Source organism: Chironomus tepperi, unplaced genomic scaffold (genome assembly GCF_022539635.2).
Source record: "Chironomus tepperi strain 1889 unplaced genomic scaffold, CSIRO-AGI_Ctep_v1 contig_364, whole genome shotgun sequence".
In the NCBI taxonomy this organism is placed as follows: Eukaryota; Metazoa; Arthropoda; class Insecta; order Diptera; family Chironomidae; genus Chironomus; species Chironomus tepperi.
The window spans coordinates 1,653,186-1,677,659 of record NW_027226486.1 but is presented as its reverse complement, the minus strand read 5'-3'; the positions used below and the strand labels follow the sequence as shown (position 1 = coordinate 1,677,659).

At 33.6% G+C, this 24,474-nt stretch overlaps 1 protein-coding gene across 1 annotated transcript; it reads left to right on the top strand.

The window, feature by feature from the left end:
* Positions 1-18,615: 18,615 nt before the first annotated feature.
* LOC139095450 (probable tubulin polyglutamylase ttll-15) lies at positions 18,616-20,665 on the top strand. The gene is made up of 3 exons (XM_070646802.1): positions 18,616-18,723; positions 19,394-19,860; positions 20,056-20,665. Exons 1-3 carry the CDS (start codon positions 18,616-18,618, stop codon positions 20,663-20,665), a joined length of 1,185 nt encoding a protein of 394 aa, XP_070502903.1.
* Positions 20,666-24,474: the final 3,809 nt, after the last annotated feature.

The window sequence follows — 24,474 nt, the reverse complement described above, 5'->3', positions numbered from 1 at the left end:
GATCAATAAGGTTCAAAACTGATCAAAAAGGTTCAAAAATTGATCAAAAAGGTTCAAAACTGATCAAAAAGGTTCAAAACTAATCAAAATGGTTCAAAACTGATCAAAAATTACAGACAGATGGACAAACCATGACTTACCATCGACCATATCCATAATGAGAACATCAGCCTTAAATATATTGTAAAAACCAGAATTCTCACATCGTTAAAAAGGCTTTAACTTACTGCAGAGAGTATTTTTATGGAAATATATATTTTTTACATCCGTTCAAAAAATTTTATACAATTTCCTGCTCCATTACTGTTTCATGAACAGAAATTTATTGTTGTATCGTGAAACGATGGAAACAGGCAGGAACATTTTTTTTGTTCTGTTTGATTCTTTTTTTTTTTTTACAATTTTTAACACAGCAAGAAAGGAGAAAAAAAAGGAACTGAAATATGGTCTGGTTTACAGAGACGACATAAAAATTTATTTTCGGTTTGATTGGAATGGAATTTTAATTTTTTTTATTCTGTATCTGCAACTTTTGGAAGTGCTGGAAAATTGGCATGATTTGTTCTTGGGTTGTTTTATGCTTAGTTATAGGTTTTGTGGATTACAATATGTAATTTATTGAATTTATTGATTAGTTTTGTAGAATCTGTAATGTTGCAGGTATGTCTCTGTGTCTGTGACTCCTAAAATCAGTGTGATCAGTGTTTTCCAAACTGTGGGCCACGACACACCACATGTTTGTCACATGAGTGTGACATGAGTGTCACTTGAGTGTCATTTGAGTGTCACTTGAGTGTCATTTGAGTGTCACATGAGTGCCACTTGAGTGTCACATGAGTGCCACTTGAGTGCCACTTGAGTGTCACATGAATGTCACATGAGTGCCACATGAGTGCCACACGAGTGTCACACGAGTGTCACACGAGTGCCACACGAGTGTCACATGAGTGCCTCACGAGTTCCACTTGAGTGTAACATGAGTGTCATATGAGTGCCACTTGTACGTCACGTGAGTGCCACTTTTGTGTCACATGAGTGCCACTTGAATGTCACATGAGTGTTCCTTGAGTGCCACATGTCTTGGAAATTCCTTGGAAATTCCTTGAACCTTTTATTGTTTCCCATGCCACATAAAAGCTTGCACAACATTGAATTAGATAGAAAATAGTGGAACCAGATCTAAAAATCCAAAGCAAACCAAACCCACACAAACTTTCAATACCTTCCATTCATTTTCATCCCAATCAGCTTTACATCATCTTCAATCACGACTGACATATTCTTTTCATAAGTTCAATGCTACCCATATTTGATATTGCTCAATTTGTCTGACTCAATTCTCATTTAAGTGAAATTCTCGTTCAATTTTTGTTGCAGACTGAATTTGCTTATCAGAAAATAAAATTTCATCACTAGTTTCGACAGTCATTCCCCTTTTATGTCACTCGATATGTGTCTCTCACTCTCTCTTCTTTCATCCTTTATACACATGCATCATACAAATATTGAATTTCCGCTCTGTACACTTTATTGAATTCTGTCAGCTGTGCTAAATGAATGATGTCTAACTTTGTTTGAAATTTAATAAATTACTGTCAGAACAACTTTTTTTTTTCACTCTGTGTATGACATCCAATATGGCTCTGATGCTATGTGTGTGTGTCCACTCAAATTAAGTGCATCATGTGAGTGATGCCAAATATTGTCATACGCTTATGTTATGTTTTTGAGCTTTTTTTTTTCTCTTCTTTCATGTGTCGTTGACGGCTGCCTTTTTTTGAAATATGAAATAATTTAGGTTGAGTTTTGGAGATTAGGAGTTGATGGTGACTGATGTGACTGATGTCATATAGTATAGGGTTTCTGGAAGCGGTTTTCCAAAAACCGCAAAACCGCACTTTTTGACCTTAAAATGCGGTTTTCAAAAAACCGCGGTTTTGAATGAAAAACCGCAGTTTTAGAACTTTGTATGGAAAAAATTCATTTAAATCCACAAAATGTAAATTTTTGAAGATAAATTCGAAAATTAATAAAAAATTTCTATTAACTTGAAAAGCGGGGCTAAAATCTTTAATTTTAAAAGTTTTTACAACAAATAATTTTTTTCAATATTTTATCAACGAATTTGGAACTGAATCTAAATAAAATGGAGGAAAATAGAAAGATTTAATATTTTTATGCATAAAACTCCAAATTTCAATTTTTTCGAGAAATTTCATACATTTGTATGAAAATTGAAAACCGCAAAAAAACCGCAAAACTGCGGTTTTTAAAATTTTGGAAAACCGCAAAACCGCGGTTTTGCAAAAACGCGGTTTTTCAGAAACCCTAATATAGTATTCATAAGATTCAAATATATGGTTGTCTAAGTGCAGGTGGCTTCGCTTCTGCTTTTTAACATTATTGCATTATGACACTGTTGCATTTATGTCACACATTAGTTGAATTGATGTCACACAACTGCTTCATTGATGTCATACGACAGTTGCATTGATGCCACACAACAGTTGATCTCTAAGTGAATTCTAAACTTAAGAATACTCACAAAAGTTTTGGTTACGTCATATCTACGTCCTTGTATTTTAAATTTTGGCGACATGACATTGAGGTCACACAGCAGTTGCATTGATGCCACACAATAATTGCATTGATTTCACACAACAGCTACCTTGATGTCACACAGCAGTTGACTTGAGGCCACATAACAATTGCTCTATAGGAATACTCTAAACTTAAGAATCCCTACTCAAAAAGCCCAAATGCAGTAACAATGTAACTGAATATGAACATGAAGCATTTCCCCAAGAACCAAAAAAGAAATAATATCAAATAGACAACAAGCGCATACATTCTCCTTAATGTAACCAACATTCCATAGATCAGTGTTGTTCGACCTTTTTTTTGTGATGACACAATTTGATAGTAGGTCATGATAGAAGCCACACGTGGCATGTGGCTTATGACATTTTAAAATATTGTCAGCGTCACACTAGTGTGTCGCGACACAAAGTTTGAACAACACAGTCAAAGACTGAGACTCCTCATTCGCATTGTTATTTATGCTTTTATTCATTCCAACTCTTCCTGCCTACTGCCTTGTTATTTAAAAAAAAAAAACATTTTTTTTTCTCAACTAAATTAAATTTTTGCTATTTTTTCTGCTTATTTTATTTTTCTGTCCCGTTCTTGCCACTGCACACATGGTCACTTCATATACTAACAGTGCATAACATGAAAATTGTGTAAAGCGACGAGCTGAAAAACATTGTACAAAAGAATTCAATTAAAATCCATTAAGTGAGAGAGATTTTTCGTAAGCTTTTCGGTTGAAAAATTATGTGAAACATGGTCTGGATGTATTGTTGAGCTGTAAATTTGTGACCTACATTGTTTGTTACCATCTTAAAGGCAAGGAAGGCTTGCTCGCTTTGTTGACGATGGAAAACATGAAAGAAAAATTAAGGGAATTTCCTGAGTGTTAAAATCGTATGTCACATGAGCATGTCGTATGTCACGGCAACATCTCGCATGTCACGGCAACATGTTGTATGCCACGGCAAGATGTCTTATGTCACGACGACATGCCGTATGTCATGACAAAATGTCGTATGTCATGACAACATGTCGTACGTCATAACAATATGAAGTATGTAACGGCAACATGTCTTATGTCATAGCATCATGTCGTATGTCACAACAACATATGAGTGACCTCTTTTGAAGTCGCGAGAAGCCTTTCCATTATTTTGTACCAATTATTATAACTCATCATCAGATAATTATTATTAGTACAGCAGATAGGCAGGCGTGCAAAAAAAGGCAGGTATTTTAAAAGAAAATAAAAAGGTTGTGAGATGTGCTTAATGTTATCTTTACGTTCACAATCTTTTACCTTTTTTTTTGTGTTTTGTCATAACACAAGTGCCTCCATAAGTTGTAAATATTTGTAAAGAAGAAGTTATAGGAAATACCTTAACAGAGAAAAAATTTACCCAAATTTTCTGTCTTGTGTCAAGTTTGTGGACTTCTTTGTTGTTAATCGTAAAAGGCAGGTGTGGTGAGAATCTATAGGAAAGGAAGGAAAAATCTATAGGATACTGGATAATTTGGAGGATAAAATGGGGAAGAGATGGAGAGTTTGATGACCTTGATGATCCAACAGGATATATCTCTGCAACGAGGTTATCTCAAAATGTCAGAGAATCTAGAGGTCGATCACTTATTTCTTAATCCGAAAAACCGACTTATTAACCTTCTCCCCCCCTCCATATAGATGTTTAAAGAATAACAATTGAACAAAATCTCAACCCGACGCCCCTTACGCTTCTCACGTTTCCCCTTTCCCAAACATAGAGCTTTACGCAACTGCCCACAAAACATTTTGTACTTCCCGATATCCCGAATTGTTTGGATCTAATGAAACGGTTCATTTGGCTACCATATAATTCACATAAAGCCGATCAGGATAGTTCGAGTAGAATTGATTTAAATTCATAAACATTTGGGTGCTTTTCTTGAGGCTTAATCATGCAAATAGCTAGATAATAGCATTGAAAAGTAAGTATACTCTGATTCACACCCATCCTGAACAGCACAAACTTATTCGCTATAGCACAGCTCCATCACCTTGCTATTGGTGAAGTCAGGTAGTCCTGATGGAAAGGGTTCCCTATCCTTGTATCCGAAACTTCCCTGGTAGTATCAGTTTTAGTATTCCCGGGTAGTATCCGTCTCAGTCTCAGTCTCAGTCTCTGTCTCAGTCTCGTTGTCGGTGTCGGCCTCGAGAATCTTTGAAACCTTACCTGACGTCATCGTAAAGACTGCTTTTGACAAATTTTTACGACAAAACATTCAGTTTGTTGCATCATGCCACTTGAACTGCTTAGAATAATCAATTGCAGTACATAATCCAACTAATCTATCCAAAATTACTTCCATCAATTGCTCACTCATTCTCCAAAAAAGCTACAAACTTAAAAAAAAGATAAGAAGCTCATCCACTTCATAAGATTTTCAAACACACGATAAATGACTACAGTTGTTGGAAAGAAAAAAAGGAAATGACTACAAGAAAGCTCATTAGAATGCTACTCTTTTACTGTATACATATCTCATACACATTCTGTTGGATTTCTCTTCTCCCATCTGTGTCCTCCCTTCCTCCCCACTCACTCAAATGTATCACATTAGTAAACTGAAGGCATTAGCCAGAAGACAATAAAATTTTTACGATCAAAAATCGCTATAATGCGAGAAGATAAAAATAATTCACAACTTTATAGAATTATTTTTTTTTTTTTTATGGTGGTTCTGAAAGTTTTTCCATTAAAATAATTTTCTCTCTCTCTCTCACTCACTCGTCTCATACTTTACTTTTTGTACCACTGATGCTGATGCTTTCTGTTCCTTTGTTTCACAGTGTGAAGCATTCATAATGAAATTAAGTCACGGGTTTACGCTTTTGAAAAAGCTTTTTTAACTCGTTCATTTTGCCTTTTTTTTAAAAACATTTTCTTACTAACCCTCTTGAAAGAAAGTTGTTGACAGGGTTGGTGGTTTGGGATGGGGGATTGGGAATTGGATAATCTGGGACAAATCAGACCAAATGCTAAATTTCTCAGAAAACTGATTAAAAATATAGTTTTGACCACAACTTCCAGGTGGTGAAGGGCCATGACTCTTACAATATTGAGTTTTAACCACAACTTCCAGATGGAGAAGAATCGAGAGGTCCTCAGAAAACTGACCAAATATAGTCTTGACCACAACTTCCAGGTGTTGAAGGGTCAAGAGATTCTCAGGAACTGAAAAAATGTATGACTTTGACCATAACTTCCAGGTGGTGAAGGGTCAAAAGATCCTCAGAAAACTAATCAATTTTAGAGTCTTGACTACAACTTCCAGGTGATTAAGGGCTATGCCGATGACTCTGAGCATGGATGTATCCTGATGAAAGGCAAAAAGGATTAGCATCTCAATTACCAACCCTGTCCCATTCCCCTCCCAACACTTTCATCTCCTTATTCACATAATTCTATGAGCAGAAATCGTGTCGAATCGGTAAATAAGGATGAAAAAAAAAAAAATATGAAAAGTTTTCTGTTCATACTTCCTCCTTATTCAGCTGATGCATTGAGTACTGCAACGTGTTTCTTATCAAAACCACTTATTAAGTTGATGATGAAAATAACGAAAATAGCAACAAAATATAAAAAAAGTTAGCACATCGTTGTGAAAAAAAGTTTAATGACTGTATAGCTGAAGATTATAAAAATTACATTACATCGAACTTCAATTAAGCCAATTTGTAGAGTCATTGGATATTTTATAAAATCGGAATTCGATATGTGATTACAATTGAAATAATAGCAATTAAATTTTGAAGTTGATAATAGTCAATTTGAAGCTGTACTGGTCAAATGATTCCAATTATTGGAGATTTAATTTGAGTTTAATTGTTCGCATTTCATTCAAATTTTGAGTTTGGGTAAGTTTTGTAATTTTAGAATATTGGGATGATTGGAAGTTGGTATTTAATAAACAATATTGGGATTTGAATTAAATGAATGATGTGGATGGGGTTGTTCAGTTATTATGGCTAAATCTGAGTAAATATAGAGTTTTAGCACAACTTCCAGGTGGTTAAGGGTCAAGAGATTTTCAAAAAACTGACACAATAAAGAGTTTTGAGCTTAACTTCCAGGTGGTTAAGGGTCGAGAGATTCTCAATAAAACTGACTAAACATTGAGTTTTGAGCACAACTTCCAGGTGGTAAAGGATCGAGAGATTCTCAATAAAACTGACTAAATATAGAGTTTTGAGCACAACTTCCAGGTGGTTAAGGGTCAAGAGATTTTCAAAAAACTGACACAATAAAGAGTTTTGAGCTTAACTTCCAGGTGGTTAAGGGTCGAGAGATTCTCAATAAAAATGACTCAATATAGAGTTTTGAGCACAACTTCCAGGTGGTTAAGGGTTGAGAGATTTTCAAAAAATTTAGTAAATATAGAGCTTTGTGCACAACTTCCAGGTGGTGAAAGACCAAGAAAGACAGAGAGATGCGCTACGTAATAAATGAACATCCCCCCTAATCTAAATCCCTAATTCCATACAAATATCAATTCCATATTCATCATCTCAAGTTCATAGACCTAAACATAAACTTTTGATAAGCAATGAATAAAATAATTGAAATCCAAAAACGTGCAGGATGTAATCAATGTTGATTTCCACATTCCATTGATATGAGAGCTTGTTACGAGTTTGTAACTTCAAATTCATCATTCAAGTTGGATTGGATTGTCCTAATCAGTATTTCTAAGTAATTAAATCAGTGGTGGGTAATCGTTTATTTTTTAATTGGCAGGGCTCTAATGTTCACATGTTGGACTCTCAAAAAAAAAGTGGAATCGGAAATCGGACTCCATGGAGCCCGGACTTTTTGGACTTTTGGAGACCATTCTCCCAAAGTTCTGCCAACTCCGAATCTTGGCAGAAACTTCACACGGCATGCGATTAATGCCATATCCAGAATTTTTTGTCAGCATAGTAGTGTATCGCGGCACACAGGTTGCCCACAACTGTCTTAAAGCTTTGAAATTATCTCGATATACATGCTTAATAATGGTAGACAGCACCGTCACCATAGAAAAATGACATAAACTTTTGTCTCTATATTCATTAATTAAAAGCTAACTTTTTGCTACATTCTCATTAGAGAAGTTACTGGATACTTGATTAAATATGCCATGATCATTTAAGTGTAGTAAAGTTCTTGGATGAAAAAAAAAGTTAAGTATAATTAATCATTTTTACAAATTAGTATTTTCCTCATCCATATCATTCTTAAGTAGGTAGATCTTATGTCTATACAGCAACAACATACAAAAAGTCTATTCTTACAATAAATCCCATTACCATTTGATTGAATTGAAGTCGAATGAATCGAAATAAATGAATCACCTCAATGAACATTATTTCACATTATGCTTTTCATGTTCACCATATGCTCAATGCCTCAATTTGCTGGTATAAGTCGAAGAAAAGTCTCTATAGTCTTCGTCTAACATAAAACTGCTGTTTAATGAAGTGAATGAAATTAATTTCGATTTTTTTGCTTTTTTGCCTTACCAATCTCCCTCCTTATCCTATATACAGCACAACATAAGACTAGAAACACTATTAATTGCTATTTGAGGTAATAAAGTTTTACCCTCCTTTTATATCTCTCTATCATCCAATATTCTTACCTTTCTTCCTTTTAAGTCATGTGAATGAAATAAATGTTCGACAACTTTATAAAACTATTAAAAAGTAGGGAATATTGAAAAAGTTTTATGATTCGTGAGTCTTCTGTATAGCGGGTAATAATTTTTGATCACTTCTTTGGTTCATTTCGTATTAAAATGTTAGAAAATATTCACAGAAGTAAGGTAGGACAATATTCAAGGGTTTTCAATCCTTCCACTCATTACGTAATGCAAAAAAGCGTCGTTTTGAATCCATTCCACACACAAAAACGTTACGCAATAAGTGAATGAATTCCAAGCTTCCATCCCGATGCCATATGATGAATCTGGAAATTGGAGGAGACTGTCGATCTGATTCTGATTCTGAGTCAGTGACTGATCAAACGTCAAGTCATAACGATTTAACGAATGAGGAGGATTTGCCACTCAAACAGAGTTACCGCACTCATACCCAGTCCTACAGTTTATAATTGGATTCGAACCACTACTTGGGAATTGCTTCAATTTCTATTGATATTTCCTGATTTTACTGAGATCATCGCAAGCAACCGATGCTGTTCCAGGATAAGTAATTTAAAGAATGGATTAAAAGCCTATTAAAACTCCTCATCTGTAGGATGACAGCCACACAAAAAGGCTAAGTATAGTCAACAAGCTATATTCCAAACTATTCTGTACAATTAAAGAAATTATTAGAAGAGGATATGATGAATCTGACAAAGTATTTGATTTAAACTGAATCCGCATCCAAGTCAGAGTAATTCCGTCCTGGTCACAACATCTTTTACCAATACCAAATGCTTCACTGCCTCTATCAACAGTAGTTCAAGAGTTCTTTGGCCGTCCTCGTGCTCTTTTGCCATTTTCAACAGTAGTGGGTAACCTGTGGGTCGCCGGCAGTGATTATATCTTGCAAAGATATAATCCATTTACATAAACACTGTTCGCGGAGAAGTCCACTAATTTTTGGAAATGCCATGAACCGTATGCAGTATGCATTTCGCTCGAGATTCACTTCAACGAACGATGCTGAAATGTTGAATGATTTTAAAGAAATATTTGTACTATAACCTTGTCAATCTACCATCAGACAAATCCATTTCAACTTCATCATCAATTTAATCTTCCTTAATTTTTCCATCTAGAGATGGAAACTTCAAATGGTTGACTTTTTTTTTAATTAACTTTTCCACAAATCACATAGATATAAAGATAATATCGTGTGTCTGAAATGCTATTGCATCGTACGTGACTACAACATAATAATAATAATAATCATCATCAGAGGAACTAAGATAACATACCTAACTTTATATCAGAGATGTAAAACAGAAATCTGTGACAGACCAAAACCTTACAAATTCTTGATAATTTGTATGGATTTGTAGGAAAAAAACCATATAAATTATAAAGAATTTGTACAGTTTTTGCCTGTTCCAGGTGCAGCTCTGGCTTTATATTATCATGACAACATAGCCTCTCCCCCCTATGTATAGCATAAATAATCTTTTTCTATATGCAATACTTCCACATAAATGTAAACTAATTTCGTAACAAAACAATTCTCGCGTATGCAGCATAGCATAAGTGCAAGGCAGCAACAGCAGTGGTAGTGGTTTTAATACCCAAAACAATATCTACAATGCAAAAATTGCAATAAAGCTCTAATTATATGCCATCAGGCATCGTGTGCATGTTTGTAAAGAGATTTTATAATTTTCATAGGATTCGTACACACATTCAGCACATCTACGCAAACATTAGCTGGCATAAATGATGAAATTTTTAATTAAAACTGAATATTATCATGTAGTGTGATTACGGTGGCATTGGTTTAACCTTTCTTAGTCATTTTGATGATTTTATGAGGCTATTGCTCGATGCTGAACGTGATTTTAATGTTTATAGTTTGATGATTCAATGATTGCAGTTATTGATTGATATGAATGATGTGTTGGAGGAGTGATTGATCATTTTGTTGAACTATTTAATGGCTGTAAAGTTGAAAATGCTGTAAAATGTTTTATTGCCAATATAAAATGAGTTGAATGGCTTGAACTCGAATCCGACTGACCATTTCCTGGAATTGAGTATGTGATTGATGATTTCAATGAGGCCATAACGTTGATCAGTCCGAAAATGATGTTTTTGTGCAGTTACTGTATCAGTGTTTCTCAAACTAAGTAGCGCAGCACATTGGTGTGGTGTAGAACAAGCTCAGATATCCAGAAGTCCAGATGCTCAGTTGCCCAGAAACTAAGATGTACAGAAACCCAGACACCCAGACACCCAGACACCTAGATACCCAGACACCCAGACACCCAGACACCCAGACACCCAGACACCCAGACACCCAGACATCCAGACACCCAGGACACCCAGACACCCAGACACCCAGACATCCAGACACCCAGGACACCCAGGACACCCAGGACACCCAGACACCCAGACACCCGGACACCGCGACACCCAGACACCCAGACATCCAGACACACAGACACCCAGACTCCCAGACACCCAGATACTAAGAAGTCCAGAACTGCCATGCCTTACAATAGTTCAGACAACACTGCACTACATGGATCCACTCAGATGCAATAAAAAACCCAAACAAACTAATTCTAGCCAAAAATACCGTTCCATCTTACGCCGATAAATATTTACATCTACAACTTTATGTTATTCTTATTTACAACTTATGAAGATGCGCAATTTTCGTAGAATAATCAAATGATTCGATTCAAATTTTCTTATTCTATATCTCTACAAGATAAAGTTTTAGTTAGCAGTTGTTTCTTGATTTACTGAATAAAGAGAAGCTCTTCAGACGAAATGAATCATTTGAGAATGTGATGAATAATCTTGGAATAATTTCGTGTTAATTTTTTAGATAGTTAAGGTTCTGAGTCATGGAGTATTTGGTATTGGATCAAATGGACTTAAGCTGACTGGACTAATCGGCAAATGCCCGCTTTATCGCCACTTCTTCAGCCAGCCTCCTTCCGCAGGTTGTCACTTTCCGTCATACAATTTGTTGAAATCAAGACACTGGGAACCACCAAAGTTCTAGAAGATAAACTACACTTCCTCTTAACTACAGCCAGATTGAGATTCAAACCTACGTCCTCTGAATTACATGTCAAGTGCTCTTACCTACTGAGCTACCAAGGGTTGTTTTATTATAATCGGCCAAGCATCAAGCTCCTGGTATTGTGAATTGGCAGGAGGAAATCGGCGATAGAACCAGCATTAGGCGACATCTAAAGGAGGCCATGGATCACATTTGAGTTAGTAAGCACCAAGCTCAACAGCTTCATATTTAAAAAAACGTATTTTAAAATCTATAGCACCTGATATCCCTGTAATAACATTGTCTGGTGCTTGATACAAAAATAGAAAACTAGATCAAAATCACCCCAAGAGTTCCGCTTTGAATTACAACCAAAAAGCCTTCTTCTCACAGAATATTCAATTGTATGTCAGCACGATACAGTTAATAATATTTTCTCTAGTTGCAAACTTTATGCTGAATAAAAAAAAAAAAAAAAACTTTTTTCTGCAAATATTCCACAACATATGAAGCATCACAACTTTGGTTTTCCTTTGAAACTTTATCTAGCGAGAGGCATTGTAATGCCGATGAGAAAGCAGTAATCCAATGCTTGGGAATTGAATTATATAGGTTTGAGATTAGCACTATTTACTGACAGATGAGAAAAAATGGGAAGAAAAGGAAAGAAACTTTTTTTTTTTTATTGCTTCTCTTGCTTCTCGTCTTCATTTTCACTATGTGTGTGATGTGTGTACGTGTTTGCTCGTCGCCTTCCATTTTTTTCCCTTGAAAATAGAAAATCGGAAAAAAAAATTGAAGGAAAATTCAGAGTTGCAAAAAAGGCGTCTTACTTACTTACTTAAGGCCAGCGAACCGTACAGATCAAGTGTGATCATAGGCGTCTCTCAGTCGGCACCTGAAGCTGGCTCTATCGCTGGCAACCGCTTGTCAATTACCAATTCCAAGTGTGATATTATCTCTATCGACAGATCGACTAACAAGCGCCTTTGACAGGCAAAAACCGTACAAATTTTTGATAGTTTGTATGGTTTTGTAAAAAAATCTGGCGAAAACCGTACAAATTCCTGATAATCGGTATGGCTTTGGAGAAAAATTAAGCGGAAACCGTGCAAATTCTTGAAAATTTGTATGGTTTTGTAAGAAAATCAAGCAAAAACTGCACAAATTATTTATAATTTGTATGATTTTGTAAGAAAAAAAGTTATCAAAAATTTGTACGGTTTTTGCCAATCCCATGCTACATAGCTTCATACGAAACCATACAAATGTTTTTTTTGGTGCCAGTTTTCCAACTCTGGTAAAATTCACGAAAAAAAGGAGTGAAAAAATATAAGAAAATTGGAAGTGACATCATGACTTCTCACATAAAGTGCTATTTGCTATTAAAACTAATGGCGACTGACCAAATGATTTAAAAGTCGAAATGTCAATAGCCATTTTTTTGTGCTGAAGTAAACGTTCATATAGAGGAGGTCATAGAAATGGCCACTTTACTGGCTATTTGAAAATAGGGGATATCATTGGGGATGAAGAGGATGTGTAAATAGAGATAGATTGTGAAGTAGGAATTCAGATATTTTTTTTCTATTCCATACCTTTTTTTGTTGGAAGCTTCACTATTACAGCCATTGTTGTCTGACTCTTTTTTTTCTATTTGTTCAGCAAACATCAGGTGAAATGCAATCGGACTCTCTTCTTTTTTTGTTTCATGACTGCTGTATGAAGAAGTCAAGGTGTGCAAATATTTTCATTTAGTGACTAAATTCTCAGTCTTTATATGATTTTTGATGGTGATGCTAGGTAGTAATTGCTGATGGCTGGGCAGTGTGTTTCAAATTATGCTACATGACACACGGAGAGAGCGTAGCAGCAGTGGTGTAGTGGTTAGGAAGTTGGGAAATCGATCCTAACAACCCGGGTTCAATCCTAGAATGAGTTTACTTGAATTTGGTGCTGTTCAATTCCCCTGACCCAAATTTACTTAAATTCCTCAAATAAAATTTCATCAAAAAATGTTTAAATTCCTTTTTCGATTCAAAAAACTATCAAAAAAAAATTATTCAAAATCACCGCGTGACTAAACTTTTCATTTTCAATCATTGCTATTTGTACCTTACTAATTAAACACAACTGAATTTGATTAAGGATCAAGCAATAAATAACAAAGTTTTTATTATTATTTTATTTTATTCATTGGTGTTTTATGCTTTTTCACATGAATATAAAATATATTTTGTTGCTGTTGACATTGTGCCTTCAATTACTGTTGCATAAAATTTCATCAAAATAAATAACAAAAAAATGAATTTGAAATAAAGCTTTTTATTCATCATTTTTCTTCATAATATACAGGCAGAGTTGCAAAACAGGCAGCTGTGACAGGCAAAAACCGTACAAATTCTTGACCATCTGTAGAAAAAAACCATACAAATTATCAAGAAATTGTAAGGTTTTTGCCTGTGACAAATGCCTGTTTTTCAACTCTGTATTCAGCATACGCATCTCGTATTCATCCATATGATGTCTGTCGTAATCTCCTTTAGATGTGATGATAGAGATTCTCGACAATTTGACATCACATATGACCCTTCCTCCCCATCCCCTCCTACCCTCATTTTGCATTTTTACAATTTATTTATCTTGGAGTTCCATAAAATAGGGAAATTTTTAGTTTTTGACCAACAAAAATATTTTTTTTTTGTCTTTATGTTCGTACAGAAAATTGTTCATGAATAATTCTTATTGCATACTGAAAAAAATGTTTATCAAATGTATGGACAAATCTCATAAACATTATGTTGAAATGTTGTAGATTTTGTAGAGAGAAAAAAATTGTTTAAATAGAGAAATAAAGGGAGAATGATTTTTTGGATCTTTTGAGGATACGTTGTTGCTATGGCAATAGCTGATGCATCTTTACTCTCAAAGTATGCTTGATACTTATCATGCGATGCATTGAAATTGCTAATTCAAGCCTAAGAGTAAATAGGGTCAAACTAAGCTGATGTGTTGACCGAGGAGCTACCATCCTTTACCAGAAGTCAAGGAACCAATAGAAATAATCCGATCCATACAGCAGAATGTGCCGAATCGCATTTCTTGCAATAAAAATGGGTCAAAATCAGTCTTTATGGTGAATAAGATATGAATAACAGTAAATATGCCTACATGGTCAAGCTCTAGCGAACAGGATGTGCTGTCGAACTGGACAATCTGGACTAATGGTATCCCGTCGTCAAAAGAACGTCGCTTCATCGTCGTTTCAATTTAGCTACTGAATCCTTGAATGATTCAAATGATGATGCCCTTAAAAATGAAATTACATCCAGTGATAGTGATTCAAATTGTAATACAGACGATGCAGATATGATGATACTCGGGTAAGTGCTAAACCAGACAATTGTCACAGTTGAGAAGAACAGCGTTGATTGATTGACTTTCAGGTTGGCATAATGTATAGGTGATGATGCTGAGACGTCATTTATTTAGCTTGACGAACGCCAGGATGGCAATAAAGGATGTGAGTCAAAAAATTGGAGGTATCTTTACAATCCAAAAACATATGAAGAATGCATTAAAAGCATTAACAAACGATTGATTCTTAAGCCAATTTATAAAGCTACAGAACTTGAAAATCATGTGCTGATTAAAAGGAAGGCAAAAATTATTGTTATAGACAAACTTAGGAATTAATCTTAACTAAGGCATATAACGAAAAAAGTTATTCAAACAATCTAAAATTTATTGCAAATAATAAATGTTTTATTTGTTCATGAAAACAGCTTGGGAAAGAAACAAGCAAAATTAGAAAAAGCTGACACTTTCAAAGTTAATTGAAAAACTAACATCCTTCATTCCCACGTTAGAATTAAGCATAAGAAATGAGTCGTTCCTAAATACTAACACCCGTAGAGATGAAGTCATGAAATGCATTTGTAAATCTCGCATGTATCATACTTCAGAAAGCAATCAGAACATTTTAAATCGAAACAAAAATGTTGGTTTCACGAATGTGATTCTCATCCATTCAATAAATGTAAAGACCTCTGGCGCATGAACGGAAAGATGTCACAGCTTTAGCTAAAAAAATGTATTTGTACCTATTGTGGGAATGGCTAACTCACAAAAATTGTCCAAACGATAAATTGAAATGTAAAGTCGAGGGATGTTCATTACCTCATCATAGTCTTTTTTGTTTTAAAAGCTGATGTAGAATTCAGTTGCGACTGGATAAAATAATGATAAAAACCAAACACCTGAACAACCTGGATGTTCAAAAGATAAAAATGAAGACGAAATGGATTTTTATGCAAGAGTTAAGTAATTCACAATTTTATACAAATAATTTCCAAAGTAATATGATATTTTCAGATTATTCGACATTAACGAATAATGAACATCGATTTATGAGTCATAATAATAATCTTGTGGAAGCAGGAACGATGAAACCTAATTACAGTCGAACCACAGCATCAAACAGCATAATGATGATGGATACTGGAACTCAAACGTTAACAACTCCTGAAAATGAAAAGACATTTATTGATGCGTCAACACAAACGTCATTCGAAATACTTACATATTCAAAAAGTGAATCCAAAAATGTTGAGAGCAAAAATGATTCTCCTAATATTTTGTATGAGAGCGTACAAAATAAATCTGATTCCATAAATTGTCTAATCCAAGATTTAACATTTGATTCTCTTAGCACAGAAGTTAAGAATGACACAAATGTTAAGTCAGCCAGTAAAAAATTACGTAAGAAGAAAGATGTCGTGAAGCATCAGATAAAATCCAAAAATCCAAATGAAATGAAACGAAGAATGATGACTAATTATGTGAGACCTAAAACCAGAAAAAGAAAAATTAATGTTTCGCACAGAAAATCAAAAGTTAAAGTAATTTGCATACTTACAATGAAAAGTTCAAAGCATAAAAATATGCAAAATTATGATTCCAAACGACAAAGGAAGAAATATTTCCATCTCAACCTTTTTTCCATGCCCGAGGAGAATTGGCTCAAATTCATGGCCAATATTTATTTAGTGATGACTAATACTTACTTATCATTGCAGGTTCCAAAAGTTCCAGGCCAAAAACGCGAAAATAAGCACCAAAATCATCAAATTAAGTAAACACATCGAATATTCATAACAGAAAAATTCAAAAACCGTTCAAGTAAAAAATTTCACCAAGTTAAAATGTTTCGTAAGCGCACAAAAAGTGTACGTTAAAGAAGTTAAAATACTAAAATGTGACATATCATCCAAAAAAGTTATAAATAGATTAATTGCATAAAAATATCAAAGTTAAGAGAGATTGAGAAAGTTCATCGTGAAGTACCATCAGACTTAAAAAATTCAGATTAGATGCCAAATGTTAAAATAACGTATATTGAATATTCAAATTCGTTTAGTTCAAAAAAGTTCAAAATTATCCGTTAAAAAATTTAAACCATCAGATTATAGGAAGTTGCTATAAAAATTGATCACTTTATAGTTAACAATTCAAAATCGTAAAAGTCGTTAGTAGACAAAGTAAAAAAAAAATTAATTATGATCAACAAATACAGTTGACATAACGAAACAAAAAATAATTTAGTTATCGTGATCAACTAAATAGAGTTGACAGGAAAATTAAAAATGGTGAAATTCATGATCAGTCAAAAAGAGCTGACATGTATAAAAAAAAAAAAAAGTTAAATAAGTCAGATCAACAAGAAAGTTGAAAATGACACAAAGGCACTAAATCTACAAATAAAACTAATCATCTCTATAATATAATTACAGATTCGACGATGGAAGACAACTAATTAATTCTCATATTTTTAATCAAGTCAATTTTAGGACAACTCAAAAATGCAAAACGAGGAAAATGAAGTCAGCGGTGGATGAACATAAGAAAATTGCAAATGTGCAAATGGAGACATAAAAGCACAACAAAAATGACAGCATATAATTTTGGATTGAGACAAGTTGAGCATGTTGATAATAATCAAATGCTGATTGATAATTTTGGAAATGGTCAATACTCAGCATTTATTAAATATTCAACGTCAAGTCAAATGGAACATCAGTGTACATAAATATTCGACATCAACATCATCAAACAAAATCATCAACATCCAGTTATTAAATAATTATTTTCTAAATGATGTATCATAATATTAATTTATAATGTTAGTCATATTTTTGGAAGGCTAACTTTTTGTTCCGCCCGAGTGTCAAATAATTTCTCATTGAAAGAAATTATTTATTAGTTAATTTAAACTCAAATTATTTATGAAAATAATTAGTCTGTAAATAACGTACTTTTGATATTTGAAATTCAACCGTAATTGAAAATTTAAATTAAAAACCGTATGAATGTTTTTTGTAGAACCGTATAAAAAAGGAAATTGAAAGGTTCATCAGTTGTAAAAAAGAAACGAAAGATCGCGAACGTAAAATATTACAAATTAATTAAATAGCCGGTAAATAAGAGTAAGTTTCGGTTAAATTATAAATAGTTTAGATAAATAATTAAAATATAAACGTTTAACAGGATTAAAATAAAAGAAAATAAAGGAATTAAAGGATTATGTGCAAATCAAAAAATAAATTAATAAATAGTTTACAAGTGACAAACGAAAAGTTAACAATAAATTAAGTTTTGTGAATTTGTGTAATTTACATAGTTCTTTTATTTAAATCTCAAACAAAATCGGCTAAACAAATTACTTAGGTCTTTATTTTAGAAATACAATTTATTTATCTTGGAGTTCCATAAAATAAGGAAATTTTTAGTTTTTGACCAACAAAAATATTTTTTTTTGTCTTTATGTTCGTACAGAAAATTGTTCATGAATAATTCTTATTGCATACTGAAAAAAATGTTTATCAAATGTATGGAGAAATCTCATAAACATTATGTTGAAATGTTGTAGATTTTGTTGAGAGAAAAAAATTGTTTAAATAGAGAAATAAAGGGAGAATGAGTTTTGGGATCTTTTGAGGATACGATGTTGTTTTGAAAAGGCTGAGGCATCTATACTTCCGAAAAATCACAATTATTGATACTTATCACGCGATGCAAAAAATTGACAACTCCGCCCCCTAATTCAATCCTAAGAGTAAAGTAAAGTCAAACTAGGCTGATGTATTGACCGAGGAAGCAACCATCCTTTACCAGAAGTCAAGGAATCAAAAGAACGAATCGGATCCTTGCGGCACAATTTGTCTAATCTCATTTCTTGCAATAAAAAAGGGTCAAAATCAGTCGTTATGGTGAATTTGATGCGAATAACAGTAAATATGCCTACATGGTCAAGCTCTAGCGAACAGGATGTGCTGTCGAACTGGACAATCTGGACTAATGGTATCCCGTCGTCAAAAGAACGTCGCTTCATCGTCGTTTCAATGGTATGAACCGAAGTTCTCATGATGATGCCCTTACGGCATCCTAAGAGTGAAAAATGTAATTCGCTGCATTATGGCACTCGGGTAAGGGACTTGTAAGTTGGAACGTACTGATACTTTCAGGTTGGCATATGTTAGTGATGAATGAACGTCAACTTGACGTGCGGATGGTAAATTTGTGCAAATTAGATTACAGAGCAAGAAATAATGCTGGATAGACGTATTTTTTTGTAGCTTCAGCTTCATATAGGAACATAGTTACAGCAAAGTATAAATTAATCTCTCAACTTCCCTAAATTCTCTCAATAATTCTCATTTTCTACAAAATAAACCTTCACTAACTCTTATCTAAATTTAGTTATGCAATACTTAAAGTCAAAGTCATGCACATGTAAATTGTAACTTACTTTCGTTGTCCAGCAATACACTGACTCTTTAAAAAACCACAAAAACAATTATTTTTCAGTTCAGTCACGATTTAAGCTACGGAACTTACCTCAAAATTTTGTCTTGTCAGTTGATTTTTGGAAAAATATCGGAAAACATTCAAAAAATGAAGCTTAAAGTTGCTTCTTTTCTTGTTTTATTGCTTGCTGTCTTGGCTGGATATTGGAAATTTGAAGATTTGAGGAAGTTTGTAAATTCTGAAAAATTGTCCATAAATTACTTAAAGGAACTTATTGGACTGTCTGAGTATGATTCAGAAAAGTTAATAATTTGGACAGCATCAACAATTTCAAGCTACGATCCTGCAATCTACAATATCATCAGAAATGTATCTTCACAGCTGAATCACTCAGTAATTCCAGAATCCGATGAAAATGGACCGTGGCATCTGATCTGGAGCTATGAATACATTTTTGACAGATTTACAAATAATATCCGATTTATGAAGCTTAAACCTTATCAATTGATCAATCACTATCCAGGATTTACATTTTTGACAAATAAATTGCACTTGTCAGTCACGACAAGTCAGAGATTCATTCCGAGTGCATTCAATTTTCCAAGCTTGAAGAATGAATTTTTATATTATGCTAAATTATTTCCGAAAGCTCATTTTGTGGTTAAGAATATGGATCGTGGTGGAATTGAGATACTTCCGTTTGAGAAGATTAATTTTAGGATGGGATCTTATAGGTGAGATTTTGGATTTGTTTGAATTTTAAAAATTCGTTAATTTTTTGAATTTTTTCAAATTTCGAAATTTCGTTGAATTTTTGAAATTTTTCAAATTTTAAAAATTCGTTAATTTTTTTGAATTTTTTTAAATTTTAAAATTTCGTTAACTTTTTTGAAAATTCTTCAAATTTTTGATTTTTTTGTCCATTCCAGCTACCTGCAAGTCTTCATCGAATCCCTCCTCATAGAAAATCATGCATTCGATCTTGGAATCTACGTCCTTGTCACATCAGTCGACCCCCTTCGAGTCTACAGATGGAACAAAGACATCTTAATAAGATTCTGTCCAGAAGAGTATGAGCCATTCACCGTAACTGCCACTGGCAAGTACGTCTGCTCCACAAACTTTAAGAATATTTGGGAAATGGAAGCTTTTGAAAAGTTTGTGGAATCAGGTCAGCAATCAAGCAAAGAAATGTTTAACAACTATTTGGACTCAAAAGGACATAACAGCACTCAATTATGGACAGATATTGATTATGCCATAAATACAGTTGTGGCTGATAAAGTTCAAATTGGTCTGAAATTTATGAATATTTACACAAATCGGAGCAATAACACACTTGACCATATGTTCGAGCTTCTTCGATTTGACTTCATCGTTGATAAGGAACTGAATGTCCATCTGCTAGAGATCAACATGAGTCCAGATATGAATTTTGAAAATGAAAAGGATCAAAAACTGAGGACAATGAGTTTGGAGGTTGTCAATGATACTTTAAAGATTGTTGGTGCTGGAAGCTATCATGAGATTATTGGGTAAGCAGCTTTAAGCACCAAACTCTAAATTTATTCAAAATTAATACATTTCAGCAACTCTTCAATTCCCGTATCACCACAAGATATAGCAACAAATGTCGATGCATGCAGTCAATGTGATCAAAGCTGTGAATCTTCATCCTGTGAACTTTGTGTCTCATGCATGTCAGATGACTTTAAAGCTTCTCTTTATCGAACATGCAAAGAACATCAGCGACGTGGAGAATTTAAGTTAATCTTTCCAAATGGTGATAATATTGAGACAGACGTAAAGAATGGATTGACGTACACGACTAAGAGGTTTATGAGATGGTATGAAGCTAAATGTGGAGTGGATGAGGAATGGTGTTGATTTGACAATGTCTGAAGGTCGTAGGATTTCTATGAAAAAATCAAAATAATAGCTTTTAATTGTAGGAATTTTTCTCGTGCAGAGGAGTCTGTTCGTGTGGGATACAATAAAGGCATTTACATAAAAAACTCGAGTAAGCCTCAAAATGCTTAAAATTTAGTTTCAAAATGTTTGTTTAAAAAAATGCAATTAATTGTGGAAAATGAAACTTTTAAACCAATTTCGTGCACATAAATATCTTTGTCAGTTCAATTTCAGTTCCTCATCAAGCATTTATCTTACTGGTTTCAATTGATGAGATACTATTCATTACAGTTGCACGTTTCACATTAAAAGTATAAAAGAGTCGATTGTTGTTGATTTGGAAAAAAAACCGGAGAAGTTGGAATTTCTCAGTTACTTCGTTAGCCGTCCAGATCAATTGCCGAAACAGCAACAGAAAAAGGACTGAAATCAACAGTCAGGACACCCGATGACGTAGCGTAGTCACTTTGGTTATATTGTGTCGCTCGGTTTGTCTTCGGTGATTCGTGGCTCTATTACTAGCCACTATTTAACTGATCAGGTTTTCTTATAGCATGTCCAGCCATTATTCAGTATAGCTCATTTTGCAATATCAGAACCTCAATAGAACTGATTAATATCACCATTATCCTTACATTTGTTATACTCCTCTTCCTTCTTAGACCCAATTAGACACAGAACATTCTCGAATAAAATGACTTATCTACAAAATTTGAATTGATTTCAAGCTGTGCTCATGAGATGCTCAAAATCGAGCATTCTCAATTATACTGTTTGACTTACATCTACCAAGCGGAAGCCGGCGATAGAATCAGTAATAGGCGACATTGAGGGAGGCCATGGATCACAGTTGATCTGTTCGGCCAGTGAAGTGAGTAAGTAAGTAAAAGTACACTCATAAGCACTTCCATTGCCTATTAGGACAATAAACTATCAAATATTCAAAAACATTCCAAATATGAATCAAACTATTCGACCCAAAATCCACAGAATCATCATAAAAGCGAGAAAAATCCAGCAAAAGGAAATGAAAGCAGGATCAAAAAAAAAAAATTTATATCCAAAAAATAGCAACATTAATATTTTGTTAGTGAGTTGTTTAGAATGAATGAATGGTCTAGGAATGGAATAGAATGAGAATGTGAGTGGTGATAGTTGGTATGTAGTCCTACAAACTGGATAATGTGAGGAACTTTTTTTTTGCTGTTGCTGTGTGCTGCCAACCGTAAAAGCCAAAAAACTAAAATATAACTCGTTAAATATTCACATTGTTTTCAAAATATGCTTTTTGTGTGCTTGGCTTTATACCTTAGCTGTACATAAATTTCGCAAGCTGCAATTCCTTTCTTTACTTCCCCTTCATCTCTCTGTTGCTATCGAATTTAAGCTCTTTATGCGATTAAAAAAATAAGTTTAAGCTTTAAATCGATACATTTTTAAATTATGGATTCAAGTTTCGAGATTTGCAGACCAAAAAAAGAAATAATATTTGTGCATGTCAGATGGATATTATTGGACGATGATAACGATTATCAGAATTTCGTTGGACATGAAACATTAAATGTCGGATTTATTTTATTTCCTCGTGGTCGATATTGTAAATTTTGAGATTTTATCTTATGTTTGCCAAAAGGATTAGAAGATGGAGATATTGGAAGTAAGTTGAGTTAAGTAAGTTTGAGATGCAAAAAAACTGCATTGAATTTTGAAATCATTGAATTTGTCTTACTTACTTACTTCGGTGGTCGTACAGGTCAATTGTTATCAAAGACCTTTTAGACGTCTCCTAAAAGCGATGAATAATAAGGATCAATCCTGAATGATACTTCCTTACTTACTTCGCTGAACATACAGATCAAGTGTAATCAATGAGTTCCTTCAGCTGATACCTGATACTGGCTCTATCGCTGGCTACCCTATGCCAACTGTCTATACCAAGTGTGATGCTATACTGAATGGTTCTTCCTCAATTCCTCACACGACAACTCCCTAAATTCTCTACAATTTGTCTCTATTAAATCAATATTTTGTTAATGAATGCAAGAAAAACTTTTGAAGACTGAATCTTCCTCTTCTCACACTCTTTTAAAACTTATTTGTTGTTCAAAAACCTAATTTCTATCTTAAAATATGGCAAGCACATAAAGTTTTCTTTACAGTCTCGAGTGAACCGTAATTTTATTCTAAAGTCCTTTTTATTTCATTTTACTACGTCTTTATCTCAAATGTATAGATGAGAAAACTTATATTTTATGTAGATGTACAGTAATTCCAAGCAAGCAAAGAAAAAAAGTGTTTTTTTATTTTTGTTCCCAGCTTTCCATCCATTTGCTTCTTATTTGCTATATCCAAAGTAAATGCTCACCCTATTTAGATCCTAATGGTAAAGCCATTCAAAGCAATTTAGTTTCAAAGCTTTTAAAGAGCATCCTCCAACTTTCTATTTTTTTTATATGCTTTGATATCGTCTCTTTATTGGAAAAGTGCTGTGCATAGTCACAAAAGTTTGCTTTTATCTCTTCAGATGCACTTTAAAATAAAAACTCTTTAACTTTTATCCTCCATTACATTTACTTCGTACTCGAATGACGCTTTTAATTTAAACGATATTGAATTGTCTCTCTCTATCTTTCTTTATTTTGGGGTTTATTTGTCCAGCAGTGCAGATGCTATTACTTTATATTGGTCAAGATGGTTTTGGGAGTTTATTAGAGGAATTAGATTGGATATTAGTTGTATTAATTTGTAATGATGATTTATGACTTTATTCTTGATTTTGGGCTTCTTTATTTGACTTCATTTGATCTGTTAATGACTTCAACTTAAGGTTAAGTAGCTGCGCAGTCCCTAAAAGTCTTGAAAAGTAATTATTTCACGATTTTTCTGATTTAAATTCACAATTTTAATTGATTTGAGTTTTGTTTACGAATTTTATAAATTTTTGAACTTAGCTTTTTGAATTTTGAACTTCCGTTAATTTTGAATTAGTATTTCAAATCTTCAATTACTGTTACAAACTATAAATGTTAAAAACCATTGAAATATTCCTTTAAAGCTGTTTAACATCAATATCATTTGGAATTGATAATTGGCAAAAGGCTGCTAGCGATAGAGTCAGCTTCAGACGCCAGCTAATAGAGGCCCTGTATCACAGTTGATTAATGAAGCTAAATAAGCTAAAGAATCTTAAGTTGCAATTAAATTTGACATTTTAGTTAGCATCATTCAACATTCAAGCAATTCTAAAAACCACACTGAGTAAAGTTCAATACATCACTTCAGGACATATCAATTAAAGTCTATCCCAAATGTCATATCATTAGACACAACAGCATCTAATTCAAATACAAATTTTAAAGCTGCAAATTCAGCAGAAAAGAATATAATTAGCTAAATCATCGATAGTAATACCACAATGTCATGGATATGTGACCAGC

What these genes read in the sequence shown, in the direction of transcription:
- LOC139095450 (XM_070646802.1), top strand. Translation starts at nt 18,616, where the DNA reads ATGCCTACATGGTCAAGCTCTAGCGAACAGGATGTGCTGTCGAACTGG. An exon ending in GCTTCATCGTCGTTTCAATG is followed by an intron (nt 18,724 to 19,393) that starts GTATGAACCGAA and finishes AATTACTTAAAG; the next exon opens with GAACTTATTGGACTGTCTGA. An exon ending in TTTAGGATGGGATCTTATAG is followed by an intron (nt 19,861 to 20,055) that starts GTGAGATTTTGG and finishes TGTCCATTCCAG; the next exon opens with CTACCTGCAAGTCTTCATCG.